Below are 12,460 nucleotides of genomic sequence, written 5' to 3'. Positions count from 1 at the left end.
TCCTCCGTGCTTCCGCCATGCCGCACATCATTTCATAAACCTTCCTCATGCCGCCACCTCTCACTCGCTTTTTCTATAAACCAAGAAGCCCCAAACACCCAGCCTTCCCCGGAGAGGATGTCTCTCCATCCCGCCTTGATCACTTCGGTGGGACAACCAACTTTTTATAAAAGAACGGAAATGGTTTATTGAATATTTACAAATAGACTGTAAACAGATAAGAACATTGGCAGGATCATTGTAATAACCTGCAGTTTTATAAGTGTATACAGTCATACATCGGGTTAAAGTTGCTTCAGGTTGCGCTCCGCGGCGACCCGGAAGTAACAGAATGCGTTACTTCCATGTTTTGCTGCTTGTGCATGCGCAGACGCTCAAAATGATGTCACGCACATGCGCAGACGAGGCAAATCGCGACCCGTGCAGACGCGGGTTGCATTCTGCTCAGGATGAGAACGGGGCTCCGGAATGGATCCCGTTTGCATCCAGAGGTACCACTGTATATTTAAAGTAGATGAAGAGATGAGTAAAATAAGTTAATTTGGAATACGCAGAAAATATAAAAAATAAATTTAAGGAACTGCAGAAAGAGGGGGAAGGCTTCAGTCGAATTTTGAATGTTCAAACGATTGTAAAGTTACTGAAATGTATAAGACTGAAAATCAAAAAATAAAATAATAATAATAATAAAAGATCATTTTCTAATTCCGCAAGGTCCTTTTCGTTTTATTTATTTATATATATATATATATATATTGGTTTTTAGCTTACAAAATTATAAAACCTACCTCACAGTTTATCACACATACATTCTTATTTGGACTTCCATCAGCACCTCTGATAATCCTCCGTCTTAATGACTTCTTATGCCTTTCTTAACTTAGTATTGCCATTAAATCTTTTAAGATATCATCTCTCTTTCTCCATTTTTACAATATTTCTAATATTACTCCTCACAGAACTTCTTGCACCTTTTCGAGGTGAGGCGACGACCAGCACCGAACTGCCCTCCTGACCTGATGTGGCTCCGCCACGACCCTGCACGCGCCCGTCCCCACGAGCAGATGCCACGCGGGCACCGCGGGAGCGCAGTTCGCGCGCAGCGAAGAACCTCCCGCGCCTTGAGGCGGCGCCTGCCGAGGAAAGGCGGCGCTCCCTCCCTCCTTCCCTCCCTCCTCGCCGGCCTGAGGAGGAGCCGAGGCGCCGAGGCTTTTCTTTCTCGCGGCCCGAGAAGGAGGAGGAAGAAGCAGCGGCTCCTGCTCGCTCCCGGCCGCGACGCAGACCCGGAACCCGAGGGAGCGGCCGCTTTCCTCCGGGCGATGGCGGCGATGGGGAGAGCCGACGCCAACTTCCTGTGGGGCGTCTTCCAAAGGTGAGCGAGGGGCTGCGGGAGGAGGAGGAGGAGGAGGAGGCCCGGGCCGGGGACTCGCGTGGGCCGGCTCGCCCCTTTCGCCGACGCGCCCCCGCTGACCGCTGCCCGTTGTGTTTTGCCTCAGGGTCGACAAGGACCGCAGCGGCGTCATCTCGGACGTGGAGCTCCAGCAAGCGCTCTCCAACGGTGGGTGGACGAGGCCTCCCGAGGCGCGGCCTACCTGGACGGCGCCTCCCCGCGCTTCTCGCGCCGCCGCCGGCGTCCGTTTGGCGGTACTCCGCCTTTTCCCCAGGCGGGGACGCAGGGCGGCCTACCGAGAGAAAGGGGAACAGCTGGAACAGCAGGGCGGTGGGTGGGGGGCGGGTCAAACAAGCATGAATTTTTTTAAAAAAATAAGGTTTAATTCAAACTAGAGAGAGAGAGAGAGAGAGAGAAACTACGGGATTAAAAATTATTCTTATTAATTTATTTATATTAATAAATAATATTAAATATAATACAATTTGTCTATATTAATTATAAGTAAATAATTATATAAATTTATTTATATCCAACCTTTCCCCCCTGACGTGGACTCAGGGCGGTTTACAGATGAGAACAGCTAAAAGCATAGAGAGGAAGCATGGAGAAAATAATTAAACACTGATCTGTATTCCCTCATGATTTAAATTATTATTGTTATTGTTACTATTATTATTATTATTGTTAATTTATTTATATCTCACCTTTTTCCCTGACGGACTTGAGGTGGTGTACAGATAGAAATGTAAACAGCTAAAAATAATAGGGGCGGGGGGGGGATAGTTTAAAAAACAAGCATTAATAGAATTGAAACTAATTAACACTCTCTCTTAGCTGTTAAAAACATACGGACTATTACAATAAAAAGAGCAGGGCGCCAGCAGCCCTTTTAGTGGAAGCAGTCTGTTCCCCAAACCTGCTGGAACAAGCAGTCTAGCTTCTCTAGGGAGGAAGTTCCAGCTTTGCCCGGGAGTAGCCACTGAAAAGGCCCTCTCCCGCCGTGCCTGTCTCAGTTTAATTCAGAATACACCCATGTTGTGCAATAAGATGAGACAACCCTAATAGTGAAAGGGCACCCAAAGAAATAGCAAAACTGAAGGTAAAATTGGCCAGCCCAGGGGATGCAGCCACCAGGGAGTGGCGGGAGTGGCTGCCAGGACCACATAACACCGGTCCTGAGAGATCTGCATTGGCTCCCAGTACGTTTCCGAGCACAATTCAAAGTGTTGGTGCTGACCTTGAAAGCCCTAAACGGCCTCAAAGGCCCAGTGGACCTGAAGGAGCATCTCCACCCCCATCGTTCAGCTGGGACACTGAGGTCCAGCTCCGAGGGCCTCATTGCGAGAAGTGAGGTTACAGGGAACCAGACAGAGGGCCTTCTCGGTAGTGGCGCCCACCCTGTGGAACACCCTCCCTTCAGATGTGAAGGAAATAAGCAACTATTCTATCTTTAAAAGACATCTGAAGGCTGTTCCCTGTTCAGGGAAGTTTTTAACATTTAATTGGGAGCCGCCCAGAGTGGCTGGGGAAGCTCAGCCAGATGAGTGGGGTATAAATATATTATTATTATTATTATTATTATTATTATTATTATTATTATTATTATTATATCTTGAAGCTTATAAATGGTGCTGAAAGGTGGGCATTCCCAGGGCAAGAGCGTTCCAAAGAGACACTGCAAAGAGACACTGTCCTGTTTCATATCCCCAACAACGGGCATAGGCATAGCTGCCAACTTTTCCCTTTTTTAAAGGGAAATTCCCTTATTCCGAATAGGATTCCTTGCAAGAAAAGGGAAAAGTTGACAGCTATGGGCATAGGCAGACTCGGCCCTCCAGATGTTTTGGGACTACAATTCCCATCATCCCTGACCACGGGTCTTGTTAGGGATGATGAGAGTCATAGTCCCAAAACATCTGGAGGGCCAAATTTGCCTATGCCTGCCCAACGATTTCTAGTGGACAGAACAGAGTGCTTCCCAAACCTTGGAGGCCAGGGGAGAATAAGTAGCTACTTAAGAGTTTTAAAGGCAAAAAGGGAGGTCGGACTTTGATTAGAGAGACTGGGGCCCAGTTCTTTGCGTAACACTAATGCTTTGTGTTTTGTAAGGGTGGGGTGGGTCAGTCTTACAGCATAGCCAACTTTGCACAGTTATTGGGAGAACAAAAAAAGTACACTGTTCTGAAACACAGTAATAATAATTTTATTATTGACACCCCGTCCATCTGTATTATGTTTCTTCAAATACATTGATTTCCTAACCACCTCTCCATAGGAAAGTTCACAAGAGCATGTAGATTTGTTATGTTGCTATCATATTGCATCTCTGTGCCAGTTATGGCTTTCCACTGTGTGTGTACCCAGTGGGGAAACTGTGAATATTGCTCATGGTAGGAAATTGTATGTAATAAGGGGAATATGCTGCAACGTAACCGCTGGTTACATAGCCAACATAAGGCAGAAAAAGCAAAAGTCTCTGAAGTGCGAAGGGTCCTTCATGTAAGTATTAATGTCAGAAAAATCCAGCATAACTAACCCTTTTGATTATAAACCTATGGGTATAGGGCAGTATACATATGTAATAAGTAATGATAACTTTTTTAAAACCTCACAATTATTAAGACTGGTTAAAATGAATTTGCTCCTACTAGAATATCCCTTGAAAGCATGGGCAAAATTGTTGCCTCTGAATATTACAAGTCTAGAGGTAACCCAACATGTATTAATGGGCATTCTTGTCTCAAGGTGATAGCTGGCAAGATATGAGGACACAGAGCCATAACTTGGAGTAGTGTGTGAAAAGGGAGGCTTTTGAAAGTAACAGGTTGGACAAAAGCAATCTCCTGGTCATTATTTTCAGATGCTTGGAATCACATTACATTGATACATTGAAAGCAGTTGAGTTTAAAGGAGCTAACATGATCATGAAAGGTTGATTTGTTTACCCCTCCCCTCCCTTTGCATCTTCTCACTTCGCAGTTTGTGCCAAGCCCTACCCTACAACTTGGGAGGAGCTTCACAGAACAGCTTGCTAAATGGCCTGCCTCGCACCTCTGTTAAAACCACTTGCCTGGGCCTGCTGGTTGTTCCTCATGCCTTAATTGGTGTTGCTGTCTATTGGGGGGAGCGAGACCCCCAAAGGCTTTTGCAAGCATTTGTGTATTTCCCTTTAAGACTGCACCACAATTGGGCTTACCAGGGAAGGCAACATAAACCTTTGAGAGTTTCTACTTCCCTCAAAAGTTGCAGGAAGATCAGGCTTAAAAGGGAAGCTAGCTAGCTAGCTAAGCAGGATCACCTTAGTGCACCAGTGAGCTCCTTGCCTGAACTCAGCAGAATCACTTTCTGTATTGGCTGGTGTGAAGGGGCAGCAATCCTGCTTAGTGCTGGGTCCTGGGTTTGTGCAGCAGTTCAAAGGATCCTGAGAAGCAGCTGGCTTTTACGACTTAAGGAGCTGCACAAAGCAGCGTTGGGCAAACATTGTATTTCTTGATTCATTACTTTTTGAATTGGGATGGAGCAGTCTTTAATTCTGTAAGAATGATAGAATGTAGAATCATAGAATTGTAGGCTTGGAAGAGGGACCCAAGGGTCATCTAGTCCAACCCCTTGCAATGTTTTTAAAATGGTATAATATTTTGTAAATTATTAGTAAAGGAGTATTTGTATCGTATAAAGCTAAAAAGAAATGGTGGTGGGGACCGAGAGTGAGAATCAGTATTGATTCTGTCTTAATGATTCTTATCCTCTCATCTCAAGAGTTCATAACACTTAGCTTTTCCTGCATGCATATTTTAATGATTTGCTTCCGTTCTCTTTTAGGAACATGGACTCCATTCAATCCAGCAACTGTTAGATCTATCATATGTAAGTGATTCATAACACCATGCTTTTAACATTTGGGAGACAGGTTGTACTCACAAGCAGCATTTTTAGGCGGTTCGTAGTATGTCAATAAAATAGTTAAACAAAATTGTTTCAGTGGTGGGAACTGGAAGAATATTTTGTTTGAAATGACGTCCAGTTGCATTGCCCTCTTAGCCCATTACTAATTACATAGTTTAATATCTGCAACAGGGACCAAAATACTCCGTTTGAAATGCATTGCTTGCTTTTTTACTGAGTTGCTTTTGAGTAGTCATATGTGTGGTTTTCCACATGGATTCTGCGGTTGCATAGAGCACAAGTTTGAAACTTCTAGAGCTAGATGGCAGATTTTTGATGGGATGTCTGCCCTCAGGGCAGTGTGACCCCAACTTTCCACTCTTCCTTTACTGACTGCTGCAGTGGAGGAGTCTGGTTATGCGATGGTACAAATCACCAGTTGAAGAACCAGTTATAGGTAAGCATTTGGGGATTGGTTTTTTCATGGTCTGTGTGTGGAGAACCATATGGGTAATAGCAACCCACAATATCCAGAGGTGAGGCAAGTGGGCAGGCAACCACTGACCTTGGCATAGCTCTGAAAGGTGTATCCTCTCAAGCTGAAACACTCATACTACAGGATTGACATTGAGGACTACAAACAGAGAGCAGTATAATAAACTTCAAGAACAGAGAAGCCTCAAGGAACAATGTGGATGAAACAACTGTCCTTGTTGAGTGTATACAGATTCCTAAGAAAATCTGAAACCGAGCTATCTTGAAGCATGGGTTAATTGTGGACGGAGACCAAATCTTCCTGAACACTGTGTCAACACTGCTTGCTCCCTCCAACGACTCATTGAAGAGACAAAAGCTGAGACTGAATCCATCTATTTTTATTGATAAAATCACTTGTTTACTATACAACCAGTGCATGCAGGGAAGACTGCAGGTTTGACAAAGGGCTTTGGGCAGAAAACTGGAAGAACTGCCTTCAGTAGAAAGAACAAGGCAGGCTTGAGGACTCCATTATCCCAATGCAAAATGAGAGGTTTAAGTATCAACTTCTTGTTGGTTGTTGGCATCTGTCTGTCTCGAGACAGTGCCCTTATCCAAACCAAAATTGCTTGGAGAAATCTGTTTAGTGTTTCCGCCACCTTCTTCGGATTAGAGTATAGAAGATAAAAGCTTTGTGCCATCTGCATATTGATGGCACTTCGACCCAAACCTCCAGGTGACTATACCCATGATTTTGTTGCTGGGGCTGATGGGAGTTGGACATCTGGAGCACTCAAGGTTTCCTACCTCTAATGTAGATATTGAAGAGAATAGAACCTTGGGCATCCCTAAGGTCATGAAGTAAAACGGAAGTCATCTAACAGCATCATCTGGATCCGACCCTCCAGGTAGGACCAAAGCCACCGCAAAAGAATGCTCCCAGGGTGATGTCACATAAGGATTCTACGGTTGATGTGGAAAACTTGCGAAAAGTTAAGATGACCCATCAGGTTTCCACTTTTCTCTCCCATCTCTTCTTCAGTGCTGGTCATCCAGGGAGATGACCAAAGCAGTTTCTGTTCTGTACCAGGCTGGAAGGGATCAAATCGGGTTGTGTTGCAAAGCATTGCTTTAAAATGGGAGATTGGAGATTTTCCAAAGGTGTAGGATCCAGATTTAGATTTTTTTTAATTGCTCTCTCCTTTAAAAACAAAAGGGGACATCACCATTCCACAGCTTATACTCACTGAAGGTGAGTCAAGTTTTCAGAAGCAGAGATGGGCAAGGAACCTAGGAGTGCATGGTTGGTTTCATCCCTCGTCCGCTTCCTCAGACAATAGTAGCTGAAAGGCAACCGGATGGTATCTTTGCTGCCTTCGCTTCTCTCATATATATTCAAATGCAAAACAAAATTATACACTGCATACATCTTACTTACATCTTACTTCTCTTTTTGACTTCCCCCAATTTGTCTGCAAATCCTTCATATTTTTACCTTTTACACATTTCTATCCGTTGTTTGTGTTATCTGTAAATTTCATTTCATTTTTAATACTTATTTTAACATTTTCCCATCACAGGGCTTCATTAAAGCTTACAAACGTAATCTGGTTATCACTCAGTTTTTGCAAATATTGAATAAACTTTTCCCAATCTTCTGTGAATCTTTGATCTCGTCGATTCCGGATCCTTCCTGTCATTCTATCCAGTTCTGCGTAGTCCATCATTTTAGTTCTCCATTCTTCTATCGTAGGTAGCTCCTCTTGTTTCCATTTCTGGGCTATCAATATTCTTGCTGCTGTCACTGCATATAGAAATAACTTCTTTTCTTTCTTGTTTATCTCATTACTGCTGCCTTCGCTTCTAATGATGTTGAAATTGTGGCATCTTAAGTTGGAGTGAATATGAGCAATTGAATCTGCGGCATGTAATGCAAACTGATCACAATGGAACTTCATTGGTTCCATCTGATGTTCTCTACCAGACCTTTATTAAGCAGATTGTTAACCACCTAACAAGGCCCCTTTGAGCTACATTAAGACATATTGGTGTAGAAATATGATTTTCCTTTGGCTGCAGTAACTGCCATAGAGTAGGCCCTAAAACTGGATCTAACCTGTTTGGTCATATTCATCCTATGTATTCATCCTGTGTTCTCCACCAAGAAAACTTTTTTAAGAGTGAGCACTTTGTCATGGGCTCATAGTTTGCCTGTGTCGTATTATTTTAGATTCCATTTTGGGAATCTGTGGGCTTGTGGTGCATTGAGAAGAGCCACCCTTTAAGAAACCTTTATTCAAGGAAAAGTGTTGACTATACTGAATTCTTTTTAGAACCCATATCAGTTTACATAAGAGCTGCTTCTACCACTGTTCCTTGTTTTTCTTTACATTAAAAGGTAAAAATCCATATAGTAAACTTTTTAATGAGGTATTTCAGTTATTCCTGTCTCCTAATCTTAACAGAAATGTAATAGAGAATGATTGGTGTCTCATTCTGTAACTTAAATGAATTGATATTCTGAATGTTTGTTTCAGCCATGTTTGACAGAGAGAACAAAGGTGGTGTGAACTTCAATGAATTCACAGGAGTCTGGAAATACATATCTGACTGGCAGAATGTCTTTCGCACGTATGATAGAGACAATTCAGGAATGATTGACAAACATGAACTAAAGCAAGCACTAACAGGTTTTGGTAATTCATTTGTAATTATATTGATCATGTATCACAATCATCTAGGGTTGTCAACCTGGTCCCTACCGCCCACTGGTGGGTGTTTCAGGATTCTAAGTGGGCGGTACGGGGTTCTATGGCACAAGCTGAATCCTTCCATTGAGCACTGGTTGGTGGTAGGAAAATTTTACCATCAAGAAAGAGGCATTAGTGGGCAGTAGGTATAAAAAGGTTGAGTACCCCTGATCTAGACTGAGGATTAAACCTTATCACATTGAAATATTCCAAAGAGGAAATGAGCTTGTTTTTGTTGAGGTCCTTCTAGAAGAAGTCTGAAATTACTACCCCAACACTACCATTTTAGAGTAATTGTTTAACTGAGAAAAACTACAAGACTGAAATATAAAAATTTCCTCCTAGTTTTTACAAGTAGCTTCATCTCACCTTTACTAATTTATTTAAAGGTCTAAGAACTTGGTTTAGTTATTATGAAGGAACAGCTGGAGAAAAAGTATTTATAGCTACAATCCTCTATTCACTTACCCCAGCATAAGCTCCACTGAACTTTGGAAGACTTCCAATAAGTAGGCATTTATTAGAATTGCACTGTTAGAATTAGTATTTCAAGAATGATCAAGGATATTGCACCCTGCATGCTGAAAGCTGTGAGCTGAAGGGACATCACAGCTTACACAGCTGACAAGTGGGGAAGCATGTCAGCTTTTAGGCAGGAGGCCTCTGCAAGGCCCTTCTGTGCCTCCTGCCTCACAAAGGAAACCCTCCCCAGAGGATATATTCTGGGCTCTGAAGAGGGTCTCCTTGTAAGCCAAGAGGACTCACCAGGGTGCTCCACATTTCTGGGATCTGCTTCTGGAATCCCAGCACTGTGCTTGTGCATGGTCATGTGCAAATAGAGCGTTCATAAATGGGGAGTTGGTCCACAGTTGAAGACCTTCGAAAAGACTGGGCAAAGCTGAAGGGTTTTTAATTTCTGCCAAAGGCTCATTCATTGCTTATTAGACAGTATGTTGTTCATTCCATCAATGAAATTAATTTGGTTTTTCCTAATTTTAATAAACCTTTGCCTTCATATTTGGAAAGTAAGGTGACCACACTATGCGTGCAGCATAGCATCTGCTTGTTTTCATTACCAACACATTTTTGCTATTGAATTTAAGTGGTCCTGAGTTTGCATGAATGTCCTGTAGTTTTTATGACTTTGTTGTATTGTTTTGTGGTGTTTTGTGTGGTTTTGGTTCATTCCATCAATGAAATTAATTTGGTTTTGGTTGCAGTGTCATTGCCTAATTAATCCATAACATAGAAGACTCGTAGACTTTCATTTTTTATTTACTTTGCTCCTGAATACCTTCAATTCTTTCAAGGTTATCGACTATCTGACCAATTCTACGATCTCCTCATTCAGAAGTTTGACAGACAAAGAAGAGGACAAGTGGCTTTCGATGACTTCATCCAGTGTTGTGTTGTCATACAGGTAACAAACTGGGTTGTTGAATAGTTACAATTTAGAACAACCAAGTAACAGTAAGTTTAGCATATATGTCAAATAATTAGAAAATCCATTGCCGATTTGAATTTAGTGATAGTGTTTTGTTTTTCAGTGCTTTTCAGTTTTTCAAGTATTTATTTTGTCACCTTCATTTGTGCCGTCTGTAAAATCTGATGTTTCAGGAAGATGCCAGTTACTGTTTATTTTAACATAGTAAGCAGTAAGAGTGTGGATCTAAAGACTGCACCATCAGCATTTTTGTTCCAGTGAGCAGCAAGCAGTGAACAATTTTTCCAGGACTAGAAGTAGAAATAAGGAATTTATAAGTAGAATCCTCTAGATTATGTACTCTAGTAATTCAGCTGACCATTTGCTCAGATTCAATTCCTGTTTTACAAATGGAAGCTATGTTTCAGTAGAAGAACTCAGTAGTTTCATCTATAGGTAAATCTGTTTTAACATGTTTTTTTCAGAAATGGACGGATGTCTTCAGACGCTATGATACTGACCAGGATGGCTGGATCCAAGTGTCTTATGAACAGTATCTCTCCATGGTCTTCAGTGTTGTATGACAGCAAAAACTGTTGCGCTAGAATGTGGACCAGAGTTGCCAACTGTCTGATTCCAAAACATAAAATGGATAGCTTCTCACTCTCTCAAATGTTGTAGAGAGGATGTTTAGAAGTATATCAAATTTTCTCTATCATAATTACTAATAATCATGTTCAATATCACCTGCTGCTTCAAAACTCAGCATTGCATTATGTACATTAATGTTTTGGAACTTTTTGAAATGCCAAACAGTAGTAGCAATGCATGTGCCTTGTTTACCTTTTTATAGAGATTAAAAACAGCCTGACTTGTATCCTGTGTCCATATCAAGGATGATTTAAAATTCATAGGCATTTTAGCTGTATAGCTGTGAGTTACTTGGAGGGATGCATGCTTCTGTTCCTTTGTTTTGGGGCAACATCATACATACATTTGGTTGCATGGAGGCACTTACCATCTAGCGGCTCCAGCACATCCTCCCTGCATTTGTCTGCATACAGCAAGGGAGTAGAAACAGGGGGAGATCCCATAGTTGTGGAAGGGCCACATTTGTCATTTTGGTAGTGAACTTACACAGTGCTTCGTTTGCCTTCGTAGCCCAGAGGCCAAAAAAATAATCCCAATACCCACCAAAGCCCAAAAGAATGGTGAGGTTAGGAACAGGGGACAGGGTATAAATAGACCCATCAGGAAAAGTCAACTTTGAAAATAAGAGGAAATACAGAAGATGGACAGAGTGGATGGCTAAGACAAATTCAAGTGAGAGTCAATAACTTACTTATTTAGAATGTTATGTCAATTTGTGTGTCTGTTCATGAACTTGGTAACGTTTTAAGTGTAATGGAGATCAAGCACTTCCAATTATGAATGCACTAAACACGTATACAGTAAATCAGGCCTCTAGTATAGCTAATGTTATTGAGATTTTTGTTTCTGGTGTTATAGAAGTTCTATTATTTAACCCTGCTGTGAAAAGTGGCATTCTCTTTCACATTAGAAGAATGGCAAAACTTTAGCTCCACTTTAGAATATATTGTCTCACATTTAAGCAGGTGATGGAATTTATGGTTTCCACAGCTGGAGACTGTTACACAACGTCCAATGGAGAATGAGGGACAATGCTATACTGGGGTGTATGGGTGTACCATTAAGATTAGTCAGTACACAAGAACAGTAAACCAGTGCCTGCAGACTAGGAGCAGAAGAGGATAAAAATAAGAGGAAACGGCAATGCCACACAGACTCTGGAAAAGCTTTTTTTTATTTAATTTTTAATTGTAAATTTGTCAGAGAAGGCTTAGCATTAAGCATGGTTTACCGTAAGAGTAAACAGAAAAGCAAGTGCTGAAACTTTAAAGGCTTTACCGGAATGTACTTTTGTTAATTATATGAACAGCTACCCACAGTTCAGGAATGCATCAGAAACACTTTAATATTTACCTTGAACAGGCTTCAGATGCTATACAGATTTGAGCCATGTCTTTTCTTTCTACCCCTTAAGATCTAATGTTGATTAGCTTTCTGCTATGGTGAAACAATCTTTGCCAGTTCAGTTGATTGCGAATTCATTTCACTCAGAGCTTGAGCTAATGCATGAATATCAATTTCTAGGATAGAAGAAAAATTGTCAGTTTAATGTACCTTTAAAGACTACAACCACTTCAGTTTTTGTGTACAATAGAACATAGCAGCCATGTTCACATGCCATGCTAAACATTTTTGGACCTCTAACCACATCGAAATTTTACAAAAGTGTCGGGCACATAAATCAGTCAAAGATGGGATTGGCAGCACTGCCCCACCCCCCAAAAGAAACAAAACACAAAGGAGGAAGAAGACAAGGATCATTTAAGTCCAGCAGTGGAGGCAAATCCCACCAAAACATTAATTGGGGCAATTCTCTTTTCTGTTCAGCACTGTAAACAGAAGAACTTCATGTATGTTATACTAAGCCATGGTAATATGTGA

At 41.7% G+C, this 12,460-nt stretch overlaps 1 protein-coding gene across 3 annotated transcripts in view; it reads left to right on the top strand.

Annotated features, from left to right (window-relative positions):
• PDCD6 (programmed cell death 6) overlaps positions 1–10,805 on the top strand; it is a 266,803-nt gene extending 255,998 nt beyond the window's left edge. The window contains exons 1-6 of one of the 3 annotated variants that reach the window (XM_053363018.1): positions 1,283–1,372; positions 1,497–1,558; positions 5,216–5,260; positions 8,293–8,445; positions 9,816–9,925; positions 10,414–10,805. In XM_053363018.1, coding sequence (XP_053218993.1) covers positions 1,320–1,372; positions 1,497–1,558; positions 5,216–5,260; positions 8,293–8,445; positions 9,816–9,925; positions 10,414–10,512 — 522 coding nt within the window. In that variant the 5' untranslated portion in view covers positions 1,283–1,319 and the 3' untranslated portion in view covers positions 10,513–10,805. Of the gene's footprint in view, positions 1–1,282; positions 1,373–1,496; positions 1,559–5,215; positions 5,261–8,292; positions 8,452–9,815; positions 9,926–10,413 lie in introns of those variants that run through there. The other 2 variants (XM_053363017.1, XM_053363019.1) reach the window with 2 other exon arrangements.
• Positions 10,806–12,460: the final 1,655 nt, after the last annotated feature.

Source organism: Podarcis raffonei, chromosome 13, assembly GCF_027172205.1.
Source record: "Podarcis raffonei isolate rPodRaf1 chromosome 13, rPodRaf1.pri, whole genome shotgun sequence".
NCBI classification, from domain to species: Eukaryota; Metazoa; Chordata; class Lepidosauria; order Squamata; family Lacertidae; genus Podarcis; species Podarcis raffonei.
This window is presented reverse-complemented; position numbering and strand designations above follow the sequence as displayed.